The sequence below is a fragment of the Ostrea edulis genome, chromosome 8, assembly GCF_947568905.1.
Source record: "Ostrea edulis chromosome 8, xbOstEdul1.1, whole genome shotgun sequence".
NCBI classification, from domain to species: Eukaryota; Metazoa; Mollusca; class Bivalvia; order Ostreida; family Ostreidae; genus Ostrea; species Ostrea edulis.
In genome coordinates, this window is record NC_079171.1 from 49,297,812 (window position 1) to 49,321,012 (window position 23,201).

The window sequence follows — 23,201 nt, forward strand, 5'->3', positions numbered from 1 at the left end:
TTGAAAACGGTTATAGACACACAATATTTAATTGATAGTAGTATCATCAATTCAAAATATTGAGCAGACAATATTTTCCTATGTCAAGAGTGAATTGACCATGAGACTTAAAAATCAATAAGATCATCTACTTCTTATGCTGTACCAGTGTACTGAGTTTGGTGTCAATCAAGAAAATAATTCTTAAAATATAAGAGACAATATATTACTATGTCCAGTTCGACTATTGACTTTTGATCTCAAAACCAATATGGGTCATCTTCTCCTGAAGAAGTACCAGTGTTCCAAGTTTGATGTCTGTCAAGAAAAGGGTTCTCAAGATATTGAGCAGACAGTATATTCCAATGTCCAGTTTGACCCTTGACATTTATACACGTGACCTCAAAATAAATAGGGGTCATTTTCTCTTGAAGATGTACCAGTGTACCAAGTTTGATGTCTGTCAAGCAAAGGGTTCTCAAGATATTGAGCGGACATTATATTCATATGTCCAGAGTAGATTGACCCTTGACCAATTGACATGAAAACAATAGGGGCCCTCTTCTACTCATAACCAACCAACATATGAAATATCATTATCATCAAGTGAATAGTTCTCAAAATATTGAGCGGACAACATGTGGTCTACCGACCGACCGACAGGTGCAAACCAATATGCCCCTCTTCTTTGAAGGGGGACATAACAATTTAATGTGATATATCTATATACATGCACAAAAAGGGAGTCGGCAATAATTTTGCTTAAATGGGCATACCTAGACATATTTGGGCAATATTTAATCATCAATCAATGAACACCACACTAAAATCCACGCAAGAGCCAATCACCAAAAATATAAGTATTTTCCCCGTTGAATAAGCACTGATATGTAGTTGTCTATTTATGAAACGATTAAAAATTGGCCAGAATAAACTGTTGCCCACTAAGGACCAATTAAAATTGCACCATAATAAACCCCATCATCAATATTTCTCCCATCAATTCAAAAAACGCAAGAGCAGCCATGGTCACCAACATTGGGGGTTTCGGATACTATGGGATCCAACAGGAAAATGATTGTAGTGTTCACTGGGGAAATCAATTGCCCAAATACTTACTTAACTTGATCCTTTCAAAGATATGGGGTTTGAATTCTTAGATCTGGAAATCGTATGTAACTCCCCCCCCCCCCCCCCTAACCTTAAAATGAATATTCCATGGATTTTGACTTCCACCTGTCATCTCATCTTCAGTCACTGGGAAGGGGGGTTACTGGAGGGGCTTGCATATACAGCAACCACAGTTCCTGATCGACGCTAGCAAATGACATACTGGGGTTTTGCTCTTTCTTTAAACGAAACTGAATATCATAGTCACGCCAGCCCAAACCAGGTGACCTGCTAGCCCCCAAGTGAATTATGTGCATATACTTAAATATAGAAGTGGTGCATTCTGGATGCACAAAGGCAAAGATAGATGAGTAAACAAGGAATAAATATGTCCAGACTTGGATATCTGTGATATATTTGAGCTTAGCGTCTTTATCCACTGCTAGGTTACCATCCTGAAGTGATACGTATTGTTTGATCATTGGGGTCCGAATAATTATGCATCAATTTGGCTAGATTGACATATTGGCCATTAGCAATTTGAACTTTGATTTTATTGGGCACATTGTAACCCAGCTCAATATAATAACTTGGCGCTTGCCGAGGCGAGTGACTATTACCCCCATTTTCATTAAAAATAAAGGCCAAGTCTGCATTATCTGAAGGGGTAGCCTCGCAATTTAAACTTGCGTCCGTGGCCCGGACTGGGATGGAAGCCTTCGTTACACTGGCCGTCATGCCTGCAGAGATAGCATCTGTGATCTGCTGCATCTGTTCATCAGTAAGTCGTAGCAAAGGGGTGTCGTTAACACCCGTAAAATGACCCTGACCATCAATAACAATCGGTCTCACTTACAGCAGGGATCCGCCTCTTTCTGCCCCTGGTCGGAAGTTGCTCTCCTCCCTTTCTTCTTGGCATTTTATTTCTCCAACAATATGTAAAGTAAATTTAATCAAACTGTGAAAGGCAAATATGCAGAGAGTATGACATGGGGGGGGGGGGGGGTCAAAATTAACCATACTACATGAATCCAAAATCAAAACAGGCAAAAGTTAGCAAAATTAAAGCCAGGAGCCTATATATATATATCGTATACATGTACATGTAGTCTTGGTCTTAACTACAACTTCTATTTTTTTCGCTCTGAGGCTTAAAGAAAAAAAAATCCGTCTTACCTCCTGAATTTGCAAGTGCGAACTGCTGGGGAATCTTGCACGGTGGTCATGACGTAATTTATGACCTCACTAATACCCGGAAAGAGAATAACTGGCAGTGGGAAATTACCCCGGTGATGTAGATTAATGATTAATATTGATGTTTAGCTTAGATAAACCGATTTAACTTTGACGAGTTAAATCCTATTATCCAGAAACCAGTTTTAACAGTCAACTTCCATGTGACCATGAGGAAGAAATTTGCACTTCCTGGTATGGTTCTTCATATGATGATAGCACAACTCATCCCTCTCACTTTAGTTATCAAATGGAGGTAGCTAAAAAGCAAACATTGAAACTCAATTTCCATGAATACTGTAAATTCTAAACAATATAACTGAATAATTATACAATTAGCTTTACCACGAGACTGCTAATACACCAACCTCAACGAACTCCAATTTTTGTCTAGCCAGGGATTAGGTTAAGGCCTTGCTCAACAAATTGTTACCCTAAAATAATTTCTTATGCAAAATGGTATATATGAATTTGTTTGTGCATAAATCACTGTTTATGAAATATATGCTGAAATTATAATCGGGATCTTTTTAAATGTGCATTTTTGATACCTTATAAACAAATTTTAACATGATTAAACTTTTTTACAAATACACTTTGAAGGAATTATTAAAATAAAATTTTGATAAATAATTTAATTTTCCAGAACTAATCAGAAACAAATTATCGATGTAGTAGCCCGATATAAACATATCTATACATGTACATGTATATATAGTCAATGAAATAATCTTTTGTTTTAACTAATTTGTACACTAACGGCGCACCATAGTTCTCTAGATGGGAGGACCCCCTTTTCCTTTGAATTGTTTTGAATGAATTCAGTTCGCTGTATACGTTGGCGATTTTTAAAACAATGATATAGATTACACATTTTGATAAACATGATGCTTCTGTAATGATATATTGAACGTTAGAAGCGAGATTCGCTCACGACCGACAAGGCGGGATCTGGAAGATCGCAGATCAATTCAGGTACAAATCTATATAGTATCAATTAGTTTTTAGATTTTATTTTCATAAAAAACTATCTTGTATATTTAAAAACTTACAAATTTATTCAACACTATATCAGCAACTCTTGTTCGGGTCCTACATCGCTAACATTATTCCGTTATCCCCTCTCGTATGACACTGTACAGTACACGTACTGTGTCACCATGTGTGTGGTTGTGCCTGCTTGTCTGTAATTGTCTTTTTCTGCCACTCATTTGTGAGAATATCGGATGCAGCCTGATCCACAACTGCCGCTTTACCTCTAACGAATCGCCCGTGTATGTTTCTTGACTGCTTTAGAATAGACTAAATGCGACATCGTACAGTGTGCGTCTTCGGACTCGATCGTAACGTCATCATGAATGTCGTAAAATGCGGGGGGGGGGGGGGAATTAAAAAAAAAATTGCCACGTTTTAATTAATTTTTCTTTGTTAATATTACTTACAAACAAAAACATATATTAATGTTCTAATGTTTGTATACGAAGTAAAATACACACATCCCCATATTTGCGACTTTAAAAAGTATAGAGATTCACTCGCAGTAAAATTACCACGAACGTACATCCTTAATATTGGCTAACTGTTCTGAACCTATCCAATTAAGTGAAATGAAATTTTATATAAGTCAATCATTATACCAGTGTATTTCTCCCGTGGGGATACGGGTTAGAATAGGTCCTCATTACTCTTTGATTGTCGTAAGAGGCTATTAAATGGGACGGTCCTTCGGATGAAACCACAAAAACCGATGTCCTGTGTCACAGCAGGTGTGGCACGGTAAATATCCCTCCCTGCTCAAAGGCCATAGGATCCAAGCAAAGGTCTAAATTGTGCGGCCCTTCACCGGCAATAGTGAGGTCTCCATATGAGTGAAATATTCTCGAGAGGGACGTTACACAGTCTTTAATCAATCAATCATTGGATTTCACGAACGTCAATCCTTAGTAAGGTTCGGTAACTCGTGTTGTATTTGTAAGCAATATGACTTTGTTTTAAATACGAGCTGTTGATACATCATACAAGGGGAACTGATTGTATTTACGACTTATTTATAGGCAATACATGGGTTATAAAGCGAACATCAACAACTGCTGTTGTTTCCAACTTCTTTGAAAAATCGATAGCTCATTATTTTAACGTTTAGGTTTTTAAAAAATCATTTATCATTTTAGATGTACTACTGGATACAATATAGTTATTCTATTTTCATAAGCATTTGAACCATATGAGTACTTTGTTATGCAGTAAACAAGTAAACAACACTGTATGAAAAGGTGAAAATAACGAACAGTTATCAACTTCATAATCCCTATAAGGAATACAATACCAGTATTGGGTTTGACAAAAGAAAACGGACTCCTGGTATATCAGAGGCATGACAAGTTGTCTAGTACGAGTAAGCATCCCCTGTACACTGGTCACATCCGCGACGAGCCCTTTATCTAAAGCAGGTGATCGGAGTAGTCCCTAGTCGAAACCAGCGTGCAAAGAACGGTCTAACAATTGGTAAAAGACACGTCACACAACATTTGACCCAACGACATGTTGTATTATCAAACTAGGTCATTATAAAGACGTTTGTGATAAAAGTTACGAAATGCCCCTTGAACACCAACCTATTTGTTAGTAGCTTGCCTGGATTTAAAAACTCATCATACGTAGTACACACTCTTGCACATCGATTTTTTGAAAATACATAAACACAATATCCAGGTGATACTGGATTATTGCTACATATATATGGAAAGTCGAAGGAGTTTGTAATATAAACACATGGAACCTCATTTTGCTTTGTATTATTCACAGGATAGGTAATGACTCATTTATCTCATAATGTAAGTTAAATATAATGATGTATATAGTTTTTTGTTCATAATAAAATATAATGCAGAAGAACCTATACAATAAAGGGAAGCATGCATTTTTTTTTAACCTGAGAGGTTTTGAACGATTTAATGCTAATTATCATTACATATGCAGATGTCGGATGTGGAAAGCTGCTGGGATAGAATTAAGGAAAATGTTAACAGTACTCCGACGATGGTGTTCTCCGTCATTGGTGATTCAGACAGCTTTGTCCCCAGACCCTGGGCCAAAACAGTATTCCAGACAGCACTGATTGAGGCAGCTAAAAGCGGAGGGGGTACGTAGGACAATGGTGTGTAATAAAAGTATCATCACTAGGTCAATACGTGTTGTTTCTTTAAGTCAATTTCTATCATAGCTGTGGTGTTTTTCCTTTTATAAAAAGTGTACAATAACTGGAGATACACCAGTGGGCGAAACCATAATTTGCATTTTTTTTTAAAACTGTGAACTCCACCTGACAAATTCAACACATGGTGAAGTCGAAATTAGAATTCACGGGATCTAGGCTCATGACCGTGTCGATATACATTGTATCATCTCCCAGTTTAATTTCACAAAATGTGTGATCATCACATACTTCTGAGAAAATCCTTATGATCATCATTGAATAAAAAATGTATACCCAAATCGTGTAAATCCTCGATGTTCGTGCAAAATCTTAAGACGTTGTGTACGAATGAAAAGTGTCATTCGTGAGCGAGCTTTCAGTAATGAAATTATTTCTATTAACAATCTAGTATCAATCCGGGAGGTACTGAGAAGTACGTAATTCTTAAAAATATACAACGTTTGACAAGCTTCGGCGATCTCTTATCACCAGTATATTGTCGTCCTGTTTCATTTAAAAAAGACATTTCACAAGCTCTACGAAAATACGCCGTTTTCGAGATACGTCCAAGTTATGTCCCGTTAGAGATATATCATACGTTATAATATTCGAAATAACTTGTTTACATGCGGGAGTGGGGTAAATGTTCATCTCTGCATAAGTGAATGTGTTCAGTAAGATTCCCATACATCGTTTCATCACCCAAATCCGACTATTACACAAATTAAACTAGAAAACTGACCCGGTCAGCAAGGGCCCCGCTGAGGGTTATTAGAGGAAAGTGACATCTGTATTTGATATAGCAATGTTTAGGCCTGGTATATATGTTAGAATTAATAATACATAAAGATACATTGGAATGCCAATTTGTGAGAAAGGAATCATGAAGCATATTTATGAGAGACTTATGCAATATAAATTACTTCTGTTTGACACCCACTCATCCACAACAGAGTGCAACAATATCCCATTGTAATAGGGGATTCAAAATGGATAACTGGTACACAATATGGTACATACTATTCAAAAAGGATTATAAATTTGACATATTGATGTCTTGGAAAAGGAATTTCTGACATCGGGGCTCTAAGCGTTTTCAAACACATTGTCATTTGATAAAAGTGTTCTACATTTTTAAAATTAAAGATTAATATGTCTTTACATATATAGGTGAGCAAGTTCCCATTATTCTTAGCCAAGACATACCATGTATGCACAAGAAATTCATAAGCAAATATCAAAATACTCACGTAATAAATGTGGACCTTACTGTCAACAAGCGCAGTGAAACACGCCATTTCAAGATAAAACAACGTCTGTGCAATATATTTGAGGATCATGGTCTCCGTATCACTATAGATGCAAACAAGAAGGTGGTCAACTATTTGGATGTAACGTTGAACTTACATACAAGTAAACATTCCCCGTATTTGAAACCCGGCAACATTCCGCGTTACGTACACTCCGGCAGCAACCATCCGCCTTCCATACTTAAAGCTATACATGTACCATCAGGCATCAATCACCGATTGTCATCTATTTCATCGGACAAAGAGGAATTCGTCAAAGTCGCCGCGCAGTTGTGTTAAGTACGGCCATAGAAATTTGTCAGAGGAAAAAAAGAATTATAAACACACAGTGGGGTTAAGGTGTCCCGAGTAAAATAACAAGTAATAACAGCATATTCATATAAAAGTAAAATTCTTTTAAGCGTCGCATATTTTTAGTAAAAATCGTTTGTCAATACATTAACAAACATCGTATCACGTGGGGAAATCCTTTGCTTGCCTATGCAAGGTGAAGATAACAAACAGTGATCAATCTCATAACTCCTACAAGCAATACAAAATAGATAGTTGGGCAAACACGGACCCCTGGACACACCAGAGGTGGGATCAGGTGCCTAGGAGGAGTAACCATCCCCTGTTGACCGGTCACACCCGCCGTGAGCCCAAATCCTGATCAGGTAAACGGAGTTATCCGCAGTCAAAATCAGTGTGCCAAGAACGGCTTAACAATCGGTATGAAACACGTCAGACACCATTTGACCCAATGCGAGGTTGTATTGACGAACTAGATCGTTATAACGACCATAGAATTTGCGAAATGCTGACTTCAATCGGGACTGTTGAAATCCCTGTACCATCTATTACAAGTGACGTAGAGCTATTTTATCCGCTAGACTTTTAGTTGTTTATCACCTCGTTACAGGTGAAAGATGCACTCAAATCATTTACAGCTTGTGCTTGATATGTCGACATTGATATGGTAAATTTAAAGAGTGATACGGGTCGGTACAATATCCTATCAAATATAGCAATTTCCATAATATCGACTCAAATGTTGGGCATTTTCCACATTCACATCCAAATCGTATCTAAACGAGGCAAAATATTGTACCTTCCGTATTGAAATCCTAAATCTGCAACTAGTTACCTTTCTGAATATGCCTAGGTTGAAATAAAATTTCGTCATATTTCACCTGATACCAGTCGATATGTACATGTGTTGGTTTTCTTTATTCCAAATAAATATACACATCGAGGGCGATATCAAGGTCACAAAGTGATGTAGAGATTACTTTACAGTCTTTCGTGCACATATTATATATAAATATATCAGATATATATTATCGAAGAAATGGGGGGGGGGGGGGGTCATCTGACAAACAGATTAAAACACATACAGCTTGAACACTAGATAACGGCAATAAATAGCGAGAAAATATCATGACTTGTTCTCCGCGATACAACTAGGGACCTGTACGTCGTGACGTACATTTATATTGTGACGTCATATAGTATGACGTGCACTAAGGTACATTTTATGATGTTTGTTTTAGCTTTACTCGGGACACCTTAACCCTGCTGCGGTGATAAATTTTTGACAAATTCTGTACACACACTCCTTATATACAAAAAAGATATGTATATATAATTAAGTGCATATTGACCTCCCATACATTTTTCACCAGACCGACAGTCTCTACATCAGCTGTATATCACGTGATCAAATATCAAGATAAAATCGTACCGTGTATGTATAAATCGTTCCATTGGCACGATATCCAGATATCAATGCAAATTGAAGTTAATATTACTTCAAAACATATTAATTTCTTAATTTGAAAAGTGATGAGAGCAAGTTTATCGTGACTTGTAACATGTCTAATTTTTGCATTGAATATGCAAGATGTGGCGATTTTTGCATATACGAAGTTGAATCTTGTCTGAAAAACATGCTTTCTGTTGAAGCCACAACTTACTCCCCTAACTTTCCTCTTCCACTGAAGTTCACATGTCACATAAATCAAACACCTTTCACTCAAAAACCTCGGGGTGTCGTGCCAATGATGAAATTTGTATATCAAGATATCAAGATCACAATATAATATGGATATTACTTTAGCATGTATGTTATATAAAGAAGAAATTGAAACTATTTCAATATCAAAGAGAATTGATATAACCCATTTGACAGACATTTTTACACGATTGCGGTTAATTGTTTGACAGCGGTGGTAAATAACGAAATAATATTTTGACATTTCCAACCGCAAAAGGAATGTAGATATGTACGTGATTACCTCCATCATGACGTATTTGTCATTGTAACGTCATGTAATGTGCCAGTGCGGTAAAGTACATTTGGTATTTACGAGGAAAGCCTTAACTCAGCCGCGGCATATACCAAAAAACACTTGGTGAAAGCGGCTATAAATAAAAGCTAACATACGACGAATCGGCCAAAACCAAACAGAACAGCGGAAGAAATCGTTCCCGAAAAAAATCACATGGTTTAACCATCCATATGATAGTAACGTAAAAACAAACTTAGGTAAACAGTTTCTCAAAAATATAGATGAGCGTTTCCCTATAGGCCATGTTCTACGCCCGATTATCAACAGAAATACTATCAAAATATAATACAGTTGTATACCATTCATGCAAAATGTAATTGACTCGCATAACGCTTCAATCAAACAAGTGTGCCAGACTGGAGATACATGTAACAGGTGTAATTGCCGAAACAAAGATCAATGCCCGCTCAACGGTGAATGTCGCGCCCACGGAATTGTGTATTTAGCTAGAGTCAGAGCCGATAATGGACAAGAATAGATCTACGTGGGACTAGCAGACACCGAGTTCAAATTAAGATACGTCAACTAAACCCATTCATTCCGTAATCCCACGAAAAAGAATACCACCGAGCTCAGCAAATTCATATGGACATTGAAAGACAAAAATATTGACTACAAAATCAAGTGGGAAATTTTAGGAAAAACATCATCATACTCAAACATTTCAAAAAAGTGCAACCTTTGTATTCTAGAGAAATTCTTTATAATATGTCATCCCGAAAAATCTTCATTGAATAAGCGTTCAGAACTTGTCAGCACTTGCCGTCATTCCCATAAATTTCTATTTACTCAGTCCTGTGTGTAATAATGCTTAGCAACTATCCAATATGTTTCTGTGTAACATATACTCAGCCATGCGGATGTTTTTCGTTAGATGTCATTTGCCCCCCGACGAGTGAGGGGAAACCACCCCCTTACGAAAAAGCCTATAGAGAAATAAATGTTACGTGATTGAACTCCATCTGATCATCAATTTATGTAGCTCCGTGAGGCCACGTCGAGCACTCTAGAAGATTCTATCGGAGATGTATTATCCCACTATATATATATATATATATATATATATATATATATATATATACATTACAGAATCGTCCACTATATATATATATATATATATATATATACATATATATATATATATATACATATACATTACAGAATCGTGGATATTGTACCGAGGTCATCCCGATGGCGTGTCCGATGTAATACGGGACGCTTATAGAAACTATGGGGACATGGAATTTGGTGGCAAAGTCAAGAAGGGTGATGATGCAAATATTGCCAAGACGTCAATCAGGCATGTTGAGCGACATGTGAAACTCATTAGGATTGCTGGGGATACGGTAATATATGGATGTAGAACTGTAAAGTTAATGCAGACAAGCACTTGAATTAGTATTTAGCTCACCTGAATTGAAAACTAAAGTGAGCTTTCCTGGTCGTCTTTTCTCTGTCGTCTGTCTTCCTTCAAACTATTCACATTTTCAACTTCTCCAGAACCGCTAGGCTAATTTGAATCCGAATTTGCATAGCTTTATAAAGGGAATGCATTTAATTCAAATGAGAGACTTCAAATGGGAGTTTATTACGGAAATGTAGAAATAGGGTAAGGTCATTTAGATATTTTGTCAATAACCAGTAGGCCCTACCATATTCAATCATGGTCATCTTGGTTGGGTAACGCCACAATAGGGGATTAAAGTTTCACACATACACACACACACACACACAGACACACACACACATGTATATATATATATATATATATATATATATATATATATATATATATATATATATATAGTTTCACACACACACACACACACACACACACACACACATATATATATATATATATATATATATATATATATATATATATATATATATATATATATATATACACAAAGCACTAAAATGACCAACGACACAAACAACGAGATTGTCTTCAGGACAAAAAGAATTACATAATGTGGTCAATATCAACAGAGCATAATAACAAAAACTACATATAAATGCATCTAGCACTACAACTACACTAATCTACAAACGTATTTACAACGCAGATTACATGTTTTTGGTCTTTAGGCTTGCCAATCAATGTTAAAAGTGGAGCGAATTAGGACATGCCTTATTCGTCCAAAGAGCTGATCCAAAATATATCTATCTATCTATCTATCTATATATATATATATATATATATATATATATATATATATATATATATATATATATATATATATATCTATATATATATATATATATATATATATAATATTTAAAGTATTTGTTAGTGAAATCATAAATGTAAAACAAAATATTGATTTAGTTGACTGACTTTTAGATACGATTTCCATTTTTGATGAGGTAGGAACTATCTATGACATAAAAGTCTAGTCTTTAATTTATCGTGACGATTGGTCGTATACAACATTGAAAAATCATACGTTTTGATGCTGATTTGAAGAGAAAAAAATTCAAATTTACGAAAAGCTCTTGAATTATATATAATATTGAATTATAATGGTATACTATGTCTATCATTGGGTTGTATCTACATAGTGGTCATCAACACATAGAAAGCTAACGTTCCCTTTTCACAGTTTACTTTTGGTATTGTATACGTATGTTGCAAGTCTAGAATGAAGCGACAGTTCTTATCCAAGTTCAATTACTGTCCAATTAATAACCATCACATTCATTGCAATTAAAATTATGATAACAATAAAAATATATGAATGAATGAATGAAAAGATTATCAAATGATCAATCATACATTATCAGAATTGAATTCAATCAATTAAATTTTATTCCACTTGGTCTTAAGATATGCTGAAGAAAATGTGCTAATCACCATTCCATTTTAAACCTCATGGCATATTTCAGAAGGAGGACAATAAAGTGACACCAGAATATAGAGACACTTTGGGTGAAGGAGAGGAATCTTTGTTGAAGTTTGAAAAGTTTGTTTCTGAACAAGAAGTATCATTCTTCAATAAAACCATGAATTTCAGTGAGTGTTGTATAGTCATTGCAGTAATTATACGTTAGACATATTATAACGCCATATAAATAATTTCCTTTCGCTATGAATGGTATATATATATATATATATATATATATATATATATATATATATGTGTGTGTGTGTGTGTGTGTGTGTGTGTGTGTGTGTGTGTGTGTGTGTGTGTGTGTGTGTTTGTGTGTGTGTGTGAAAGGCGAATACAACGAACAGCGATCAATCTTAACTCCTATGAGCAGAGTTGGGCAAACACGGAACCCTGGACACACCAGAGGTGGGATCAGGTGCCCAAGAGGACTACACGTCCCATATCGACCTGTCACACCGCCGTGAGTTCTATATTTTGATCAGGTAAATGGAGGTATCCGTAGTTAAAATCAGTGTGCCAAGAACGGCCTAACAATCGGCATGAATCACGTCAAGAAGCATTTTATCCAATGATAGCATGTATTTGCAAAGTAGATCGTTATAAGGACTATAGAATTTTCAATATTGCTGATTTTAAACGAATTTATATATATATATATATATATATATATATATATATATATATATATATATATATCTGTGTGTGTGTGTATGTTTCAGGAATGCCTGTTCCGATAGCAATCATTGTATGCGAAGGCGATATCGAAACCATTGCACACGTATCCAAGGCACTGGAATGGAAACTCCCAGTGGTCATAATTAAAGGGTCAGGAAAAGCTGCAGATTTAATACTGGACTACATGGAGAAGTGCGAATAGTATCATGACTTATTACTAAAACGACTAAATGTTCTGTTTTCCTTTAAAATAACTGATATATATTTTTGTTTTTAACAATTTTCATAGATATATTCATTCTACTTATAATTCATACCAACATGCGCTATCTATGAGTTTACTATGCTCTTTCTTTTTCCTGAGGATGAAAGCAGTAATCCGAAATATAATGCGCTTTGATTTTTCGTTTGTCTGCTTTGCGGTTTGTCGATAATTTTATACTCATATTTGTCGAGATACCGCGACCTGTCCAAGTTGTAATGTAATTAAGGGCATTTATTTCAAATATCAATATACTGGTTGCGGTAGCTCAGTGGTAGAGCGTTTGCTTCGTAACTGTGAGGTTCGTGTTATGGCTGCGACAAACTTAAGATGTAAATAAAAGTACTCCTTCACCAAGCCATCGGGACTTAAAAGTAACAATCACGGCCAATCAGATATGACCATAAAACGTATGCCCGTGTATTGACTGGTACTGGCACGATAAAGAACCACTCCGCTAATATTCTGTGCGTTAACCATAAATCTTAAGTTGTAGTGACATCTCTGTATCAGTGAAAACTTCCCTAAGAGATGTCAATTAACAACAAATGCCAATATTAACTGAATCATCACACTGACACTTTAAAGTATACGAACTTTTACCTTCGTCCTATCACTAATCCATGCTAAGTTGTGCTATATATGATTCCACTACCCTATGTCTTATGCCCAATTTACATTCAGATCCATAAGTACAAAACACATAATTACAAATACGTCCCCAGGGAAATAGCATGAAGATGATGAACCTTTTTTCTAAGTATACAAACGCGTATACGAAGTGATTCATATCGTTCATATAAAAGGCTAATTGTACATGATGCTACACTCGATTCACGTTTACCTGACGTCAAGACAGATGTAGGTTTACATATCCGCACAAAACTTTACTGTCTTCCATTGAGGGTTTTCAATCTGTTATTTGAAGAAGGCAAATATATTCCATGCTTGGATTTTTCAACAGCAGAATAGGATCTGAATTGTATGATTGTGGATGCTGCCCATTATAGACTCTCTAAACCACCGCGAGTTACGGATGATATTCCTTCCGAAACATGCACCCAGTTACTTAAACTTAGATTTACTAAGAACAGAGTAGATGCCGACAACATAAACAATATGCTTTGTCATGAAGAAGGTTCAGTCTTGTATTACAGTTTATTTCAATTTAAATTCTACATTCTATATTTCCTAGAAATATACATCCACTATTGCACAAACTTTTCGAAGATAATTTAACGTTACAGTGCCTAGATATAGACCATTTAATATATAATTCACCTACGTGTTCTTAGTCTTCTTTCAACTATAGTTCAACGGGATATGTCATTAATTTTGATGTTGATATAGTTAAAAACCTGAAATCATTCATCGTCAGAGGTACTAAATGCAGGGCCTTGGTCTTTCATTTGGGGACAGTCCGTCATTTCTATGACAAAAAGTAAGACAAAACAGATACCTTATCAGAAGGAATAAAAAGATGCCTATTGACACATTTACCTTATCAAGATATAAGGTCCATGGCAGTTGTGACAGGTCGATATGGGATGCTTCCTCCTCCTAGACACCTGATCCCACCTCTGGTATATCCAAGGGTCCATGTTTGCCAAATTCTCTATTCTGTATTGCTTATATGAGATATGATATTGATCACTGTTCGTTATCTTCATCTTTCATGAAAACAAAAGTATGTAACGATTATCATTCAGTGTTTCGTAAACAGAAGTGATGAAATAATTAGATAAAATGAGGAATATATTTTGATTTCAGCAGACTAAGTTTGCAGCAACACTGTCGTTGTTTGCAAAAATTAATTATCACAAACGTATTTTAAACGAACCTGGCATTCATTCCAAATTTGATAGTCATGATTATACTCCAACTGCCTTTTTCAAAAGATAAAATTCTTCGAAATGATGGCTCAATTTTAAACATATTTGATATCCCAATCATTAGAATGCATGAATATGAGTTACTGTACCTTGGGTGCATTCGTAAACTTCATAAAAATATTTTCAAAGAAAGATACATTCCTGGATCCAGTATATTTTCTACCAAGTCCTGATATTTGATCTATGCGAAAACATTAACAACTGTGAAGGAGAAACTTCAAAGGTATTGCGCCACAATATATGCCCATTATGGATTCTGAAGAGCGTTAAGCAAATTTGAAATCGCCATTTTTTCCTCAGATCAGTAGAATCATATCGTATGACTTTTCAACACTTTCCACGATCATTTGCGATGAATTAAAGACTTGACTTTTCAACAGCAAAGGCAATTACTTCTTCAATAAAAATGGAAAAAGGAAATATTAAAATCTTGTGGTTAGTCATTCTAAATATTACTTTGTTAAACATCACTGACTTTACGCACATGTTCTCCGAAGTATATATCAAAATATGCTGGGCAAGAGAATAGGCCAATCCGAAAACATGAGTTATCGTTGCTTGATCCGGAACGTAGTGCGCTTGTGTAACAGTAGTTTAAAACTTTCGGGTAGTATATTTGAGAAGCGTCATTATCAATGGTGCAGAGGGCCGCAAAGATTTTGCTGAATAATTTTAGAGCAATCACGCCAACAAATATGTTAAGGTTAATAAAATATCACAATGCATTAGTTTCTTTTATGCACGTGGAAATAAGCAACTTTGCATGTAAAAATAACAGAAAATGAATGTTGTAAATAGAGGAGTGCACCCCTAATAGAATGTTCGATAGATGAAATGATTTAATTTTCTTACGGAGAGCCTGTCCTGAGACACATATTATTCTACCCCCCTCACCTTTTCCAGGATTTCACGTGTTTTATTACTGAAATTAGTACGTATCATCTATTGCATATATTTCCTCAGGATTTTTACTCTGAACCTTAACCGAGAACCCCCGAGTTTTAACACAGGCAAATTTATAATAAAATATCAGAGGATACTTCTTCAATGTCAATGTAGTACATTCAGCGATAAAAGTTCTGACACGATATATGTCTAAGATTATCGGACTAACACTTCTGATTCTGGAAATGTCCACCTCCTTCAATTGGCGAGTAAAATTTAACCCAGCCTGCATATGTAAATTAGAGGCCAATGACAGATTTTCACGCGGATATGTTAAGGCACGTCATGCTCCATTTATGCACGCAAACTGCATAATTTAAAAATCTGTCCTACACAGAGAGACGGAACTACTAATTCTTAAAAACTATTTTGGTTGTTTACATGAGAGCATTTTGTATCATAACTACATAACAAACATGTGCTTCCATATGACGTCATTGCATGACTGTTATAAATAGATCACGGGTGTACCTTAATAGAAAATGGAAAAGCAACACACTACCCCAGGATTTAAATATTGGTCTAACTGGCAATAATGACGGTAAAACACCCATAGTATATCAGAATTACTTATACAATCTTACCACTTTCAGTGAGAAATAATTATTAAACATTTAAACACGAAACCATCTAACCCATGTTTTACATTTTGCACTGGTGCTATTCAGTTTTCTTTAAAAGTTTTCTTAGCAGACGATTCTATCAGTGATTCCCGTGTACATTAGTTTATGACCTTTCACGCGATGTATTAAAAATCTCTAAATGTACTACTTTTGGATATTTATTTCAGTGTGTGACAGAGGAAAATCGGATCGACATGCAAAATGGAATGTTTCCTCGTTAAACAAAATTGTCAATGAATGATATTTACATACCTTCATAATATCAATAAATGGCTATATACTGTTATCTGCAACACGTTGCGTATACGTTTTGGGGTAATAAAATCCCGAGTATATATTACGATACCAAAATATACATCGGGTTCGTATTCTCTATAAGAGATAAAACTGAGAAGAAAAAAATGTTTTATGAATATCAAAGAAATTGCATAAAATATAGAGAGATTTATGAACAACATCGTATGCTTCATGCGGTTTATTCCGTTATACCACATCCAACGCTCCACAGTAAAACCCCCGATTTATTCCGTGTAATAAACTCATTTAGCTTGATCCTCCAACAGAAACCAAGCTCAGTTTTCTCTGATATGGTACCCGCCCCCCAAGAAAACCATCTTCCCGGGGAAACTTCCCATTTATCTACATTTTATAGTGATTATTAAACGGCGAAGTAAGAATCATCGCCCTATATATACTCCTGTTATTTGCAACGCTCTACGACAAAATCGGGGATTTTAATGTGGAGCGTTCCATACAGGGCGCGATTATATAGAAGGGGTTTAGTTCGTCTAATAAACTTAGTTTGATCCCCCCAACAGAAACCAAGCCCCGTTTTCTCTGATATGGTACCCCAAAGAAAACCCTCTTCCTGAAGAAACCTCCCCTTTAAGTACATTTTATGTTGATTCTTAAGCGAGGAAATAAGTATCGTCAACCTTTATATACTCCTGTTATTTGCAACGCTCTACGACAAAATCCAGGATTTCACTCTGGAATGTTGCATGCAACGCGTGTGTTATAGAGAGGGGCTTTACTTTGTCTAATAAACTTGTTTAGCTTGATCCTCCTAAAAGAAACCAAGCCCCTTTTTCTTTGGTATGGTAACCCCACCCCTAAGAAAACCCTCTTCCCGGGAAACCTCACCTTTATGTACAATTTATATTGATTCCTAACCGAGAAAATAAGAATCGTCGCCCTATACACCTGTTATTTGCAACGCTCTACGAGAACATCGGACATTTTTCTGTGGAGCGTTGCCTGCAACGTCTTGATGTTAGATGCTATAATAGCATGATGGTAATATTTTAATTTCGTAAATCATATTGATAATAATCAGGGTACATGTTTTGTTAAAATGTTGATATAGAGATGCACACTGATTTTGACTGCGGATAACTCCATTTACCTGATCAGGATATGGGGCTCACGGCGGGTGTGACCGGTCAACAGGGGATGCTTACTCCTCCTAGGCACCTGATCCCACCTATGGTGTGTCCAGGGGTCCGTGTTTGTCCAACTATCTATTTTGTATTGCTTGTAGGAGTTATGAGATTGATCACTGTTCGTTATCTTCACCTTGCATGAAAGAAAAACAATTGAATTCAAACAGAAATGGTATAACGGAATAAGCCACATAAAGCATACGATATTGTTCATACATCTCTCTATATTTTATACAATTTCCTTGACATTCGCAGAATTTTTTTCTTGTCAGTTTAATCTTTTATATAGAGGATACGAACCCGATGTATATTTTGGTACCGTAATATACTCGGGATTTTAGTACCCAAAAACGTATACACAACGCGTTGCAGATAACAGTATATAGCCCAATAAATTCTCAGTGTTCCCATAAATATTTCATTTATCTCATACGTGTGGTGTATATTGAGAGTGAGATAAAGCATTAGCTTTATCACACGCCCGTTTGATAAAGCACTTCCGGTCCGAACTACTTTTGACACTGTCCCCGCTTGGATGACATATTTTCTGTGTGTATGCATATCCATGCATGAAATAAAGCGTAAAACTTATTATTCTGTATCTATTTAGAATTTCTTTTTTAGCAAAATTAAAATGATGTTGCCCCCACTGATATATAATGCAAGTTACCGGCCACAAAAATGGCAAATCGGTCTGTAACTACTCAAAATTACGATCAGAAAACAAAAATATGTACACACTATTATCATCGACAAGGAATCAACGGCCTACTGGACAAGCCTAATCGAAAGTACCTCGACATGCTGCGGTACCAAGTATTCACAAGCACATTCTCTTTTTTCTTGAACATATTAAATGTAACAAATCTCAACAGCTTTACTTACTAGGCTAGGCCTATTTAAAGTGCCCCAGGATTTCCTCTCGCCCTTAGATCCAAAGAAACTACGTAAATAAAATCCAAATGCACAAACACTTCTACTTTTCATTGTAAACTGTTGAACATTCTAATAACGCTGCATTAAAATATTACTTTCATTGATCGTTATTACAGATGTTTATTCCAAAACGACGACAACATCAAACTTTTATCAGAAGGTCAGGCCTACATCAAAAAATAAATACCCGGTCAATAGCTGTTACGTTGTTGGAATGGCAAAACCAGTATTAATTATAAAACATAATCCCTTCTAAAACAATTTTCATCCATGGTTTCTTTTATAAAAATGACCTTTTTTACCGTATATTAATGGTTTATAAGCGCACTATTTTTTCCCGCGTAAAGTAGACAGATTAAGCACGACGTCTGAACCACGGATTCAAAACAAATTCAATCAACTGTTTCTACCATACTGGGGAACATCTCAAAATTAAGTGAAAAGAAGACGTATGAGATAAATAGAACATCTATAATTGCGTATTTTGATATTTGGTTTATCCAACTCGTTGATATGGTGCATTTATTCGCTCGGCCAGCCTTGCGAATAAATACACCATATCAACTTGTTGGATAAACCAAATATCAAAACACGCAATATAGATACCCTCTATATACCCCATGCCATATATTTCAAATACTCAACATTTTGTCGATATTTGCATGGCACACATTAACAAATTCCTTCAATGTGTCGACGTCACTTGATGTATAGTCATGACGTCATCAGTTTACTTTCACATTGATCAGACAGAAGTTACGCGACAGCAGTATAACATTTCGAATTTCTTTGCATCTTAGTAGCTGCATGGTTTATTTTATGCATAAATAAAACTTGCATAAAAAATAAAATCGGAATGTAATATATACTGAATGATATACTTATTTCAATTATGACGTCACATTGTTTCGCAGATTTTGTCCCAGTAAATATTTTCATAGCCTGCGTTAATGCACCCGAGCAGCTGACTACTCACAAATTCAGTTTCAAATACAAGTATAACCATAAAGAACTTTATCGCCACAAACTACTTACACGTGCAATGTTCGGAAAATAAAATAACTGTAATTGACCACTCGGAATTTATAGTAATACATTAAATAAGTTGCAATATGATGTACCTGTAAATGCTACTTTGGGTAAAATATTTAGAGTTTTACTCATATTATTTTATATATAAACGGGGGATCCCTCTAAATATGTCATTGCAATATCTGTTATGACACGATACGTGCCTACATGATCAAACATCTCAAGGGGGCTAAAAGGAATAAAAGAGGAAAAGAGGGAATATGCATGGGGATATGTCAAAACATTATATTGCGGTTCAAACTTAACTACCCCCAAAGAGTACAACCGAGAGTGATATGTACTTGTACCCATCCGGCCCCCACCCCCGAGACCATACCTATGAAAAATAATTGATATCAATCTAGCGATATTTAACAAATGAAATTTATTTTGATTTCATTACCTATTTTACTGCATTTTAAATATATCACTTGGGATAAATAATCTCAACTGCATGCTACAAATGTACAAATTATAATAAAAATTATATCAATAAATAATGATAATTATCATATCTATATCAGTCGTTATTGGAGACATTTGTAAACAAAAGAATGATAGAAGATCTGTTTTCAATTCGAGTTTTACACACACACACACACACCCATAAATATCACACCTCTGACTCGATCAAGAAATTCTTTTTTGTTTCCATTAACATTTACTTACTCTCGTACTTTCGATTTTGAACAGCATCCACACTCAACACAACACTTCAAATATTGCGCAGTCTGATTGTGTTACTACCCGGAAGTTGTCATATCCACACTAAATGTTAGAATACAAAGAGAAATAACTCGCGTTTTCGGACAGGCCTATATTTTGGTAGTCTTTGGCGATCAGAACTTCCAAATGTTTGTTGGAAATGTAATGGCCAGGAGTTATGTTTCTCTCTTAGCTAATCTGTTTTTATATTGTCATGATGCAGATTTTCTACAAAAGTTTTTACATGAGAAGAAAAAATACCTTGCCTGAATTCCACATTTAGACATGAGACTGACCACTGTTAGTTTTCTTCACCATTCACTTCGATATTTTATTGAGCACATATGTTACCGGTAACTTCGATACATAAGAGGTTGTTCTGCATATGATCATTTTTCAAATCGGAGAAGGCTACTGAACAACAGGTCGATGTTACAGTGGTTTTAACAGTCGCGATCAAAGTCAGCGTTTTGAAAATTCTATGGTCGTCATTTTGTCAAATATGTCTAAAGTGTTCCATACCAATTGTTAGGCCGCTCTTTACACACTGTTTTCAACAATGGTTTACTCAGTTTACCTGAACAAGGTATGACCCGCAGTGGGTGCGACTTGTCGACAGGAGATACTTGATCCCCACAAGGTACCCGATCCCACCTCTGATATATCAACGGTCTATGTTTGCCCAACTCTCTATTTTGTATTCCTTATGAGATTGATCATTATTCGTTGTCTTCACATTCTCATTAGTCAAACATTTCTTTTGTGTAAAAGTATGGTTGTAACCTTTACTCTAATATTTCGGGGTTTTTTTTTCACGGAAAATTTAATATCTAAAATGAAGTGTTATCCTGATGTGATCAACATATCCCTTTTCAAAGAATCAAAAACCTAGACATTCTGGGAGGCATGAAGACATGTGGCAGAAAATATGTTGATTTCTGTTAGCTATGAAATTTAACACATAAGGAAAACTTAATTCTTTATATCGAACAATATACTGGTTCTGTAATGGATTATTATAACCCATGTAGTGACCAGAAGAAATCATCTACAAATAATTCAAAATTTAAATAATTTATCACAATTACTTACAAAAATATGGTGTTTTTTTTTTTCAAAAACAAAATACAAAGTAACAGTAGGTCTCACAAAAAATGTGTTCATTTTTGTTTTACAGACGATAATGTTCAGTTCTAACAGATCAGTTGCTTAATTCTACTCTCAAAAATTATTCATTATGAGACAGTCTTCAGATATATTTAAAAAAAAAACTCTACAGGGTATTTTTGCATACTTCTAGAATGCTAGTAGAGTGGTCTTGGAGTGCTGTAAGATTCAAAATTACAGTCTATTTTTGTAGTGATAAATATAATTTGGATCTTCTCTAGAATAAGTCCTCTGCACCCTTTCCTTTATGATTGATTGAATATTGTTTATTCTCCGGAGGGACTCGAGAGAATATTTCACTCATATGGAGACGTCACCACTGCCGGTGAAGGGCTGCAAAAGGTAGGCCTATTCTCGGCGCTTATGGCCATTGAGCAGGGAGGGGTCTTTATCGTGCCACAACTGCTGTAACACGGGACCTCGGTTTTTACGGTCTCACCCGAAGGACCGCCCCATTTAGTCGTCTCTTACGACAAGCAAGGGGGTACTGAAGATCTATCCTAACCCGGATCCCCACGGGATCTTTCATTTATGTAAGATGCGACTAATTGGTATTGTTTCTCGGATGAGACAGCAAACACCAAGGTCCAGTGTTACAGCAGGTGTGGCACAATAAAGGGTCCTCTCTTCTGAAAGGCCGTATGTGCCGAGCATAGTCTAAAAATTGCAGCCCGTCACTGGCAAAGGTGACGTTTCCATACGATTGAAATATTCTGGAGGGAGAAGTTAAACAATATACAACCAACCAACCGTCATACATTTGAAATAAACAGGTATCACATCATCTTTGTATTGAACTTTGACAAATATGGTTTCGAAAATACAACATCTAGAATAGTCTATAGTTCACAGATGTCAATCTAGGTCAAGGGGCTCCTTATAGTGTCACATGCAAGGGGGAATGGGATAAAACATGTGAATAGCAATATAAAGTAAGAATCATAACACCATCTTATCTATCTCGAGCAATGAAACTTCATGGTTATAATGAGAACAAAGAATCAATTTCTTTTGCAATTTAAAGCAATAATATTTATGTTTACATGAAACATCATGTGAATCACTTTAAACATGCAGTGGTGCAGTTGTGAATGCTTGGTATTGTTTTCGCAATCAATATATCTTATAACTATCCCATGCCTTTGACTAATTTGTGGATATTTTTTCACTGACAGATACATTTGAATTATATCAAGTAAGATATATCTTATCTTAATTAGTCCAGCACTACTGGGGAAGAAAGCTAGTCTGTTGTTTGGAATACGCTTTGACGACGAGAACTTCACGATATTGAAGGAATACCTACAGGCAATTGAAAAAAAAGAAGATTTGGTTTGTTTGTTTTTCATTCCAAACCTGTTTTTAACTTTATGGGAATTTTACAATGAACATTGAAGGGAATGCATCGTACATAAATAGACTATTATGCAG

General features: G+C 35.7%; 1 protein-coding gene across 4 annotated transcripts in view; it reads left to right on the top strand.

Moving 5' to 3' along the window:
• The window catches only part of LOC130049161 (transient receptor potential cation channel subfamily M member-like 2), an 81,425-nt gene that overhangs the window by 12,016 nt on the left and 46,208 nt on the right, over positions 1 to 23,201 (top strand). For 3 of the 4 annotated variants that reach the window (XM_056146385.1, XM_056146386.1, XM_056146384.1), the window contains exons 3-7: positions 5,302 to 5,464; positions 10,320 to 10,504; positions 12,048 to 12,174; positions 12,772 to 12,919; positions 22,991 to 23,102. In XM_056146385.1, the coding sequence (XP_056002360.1) occupies positions 5,302 to 5,464; positions 10,320 to 10,504; positions 12,048 to 12,174; positions 12,772 to 12,919; positions 22,991 to 23,102 (735 nt within the window). Of the gene's footprint in view, positions 1 to 5,301; positions 5,480 to 10,319; positions 10,505 to 12,047; positions 12,175 to 12,771; positions 12,920 to 22,990; positions 23,103 to 23,201 lie in introns of those variants that run through there. The other variant, XM_056146387.1, reaches the window with a different exon arrangement.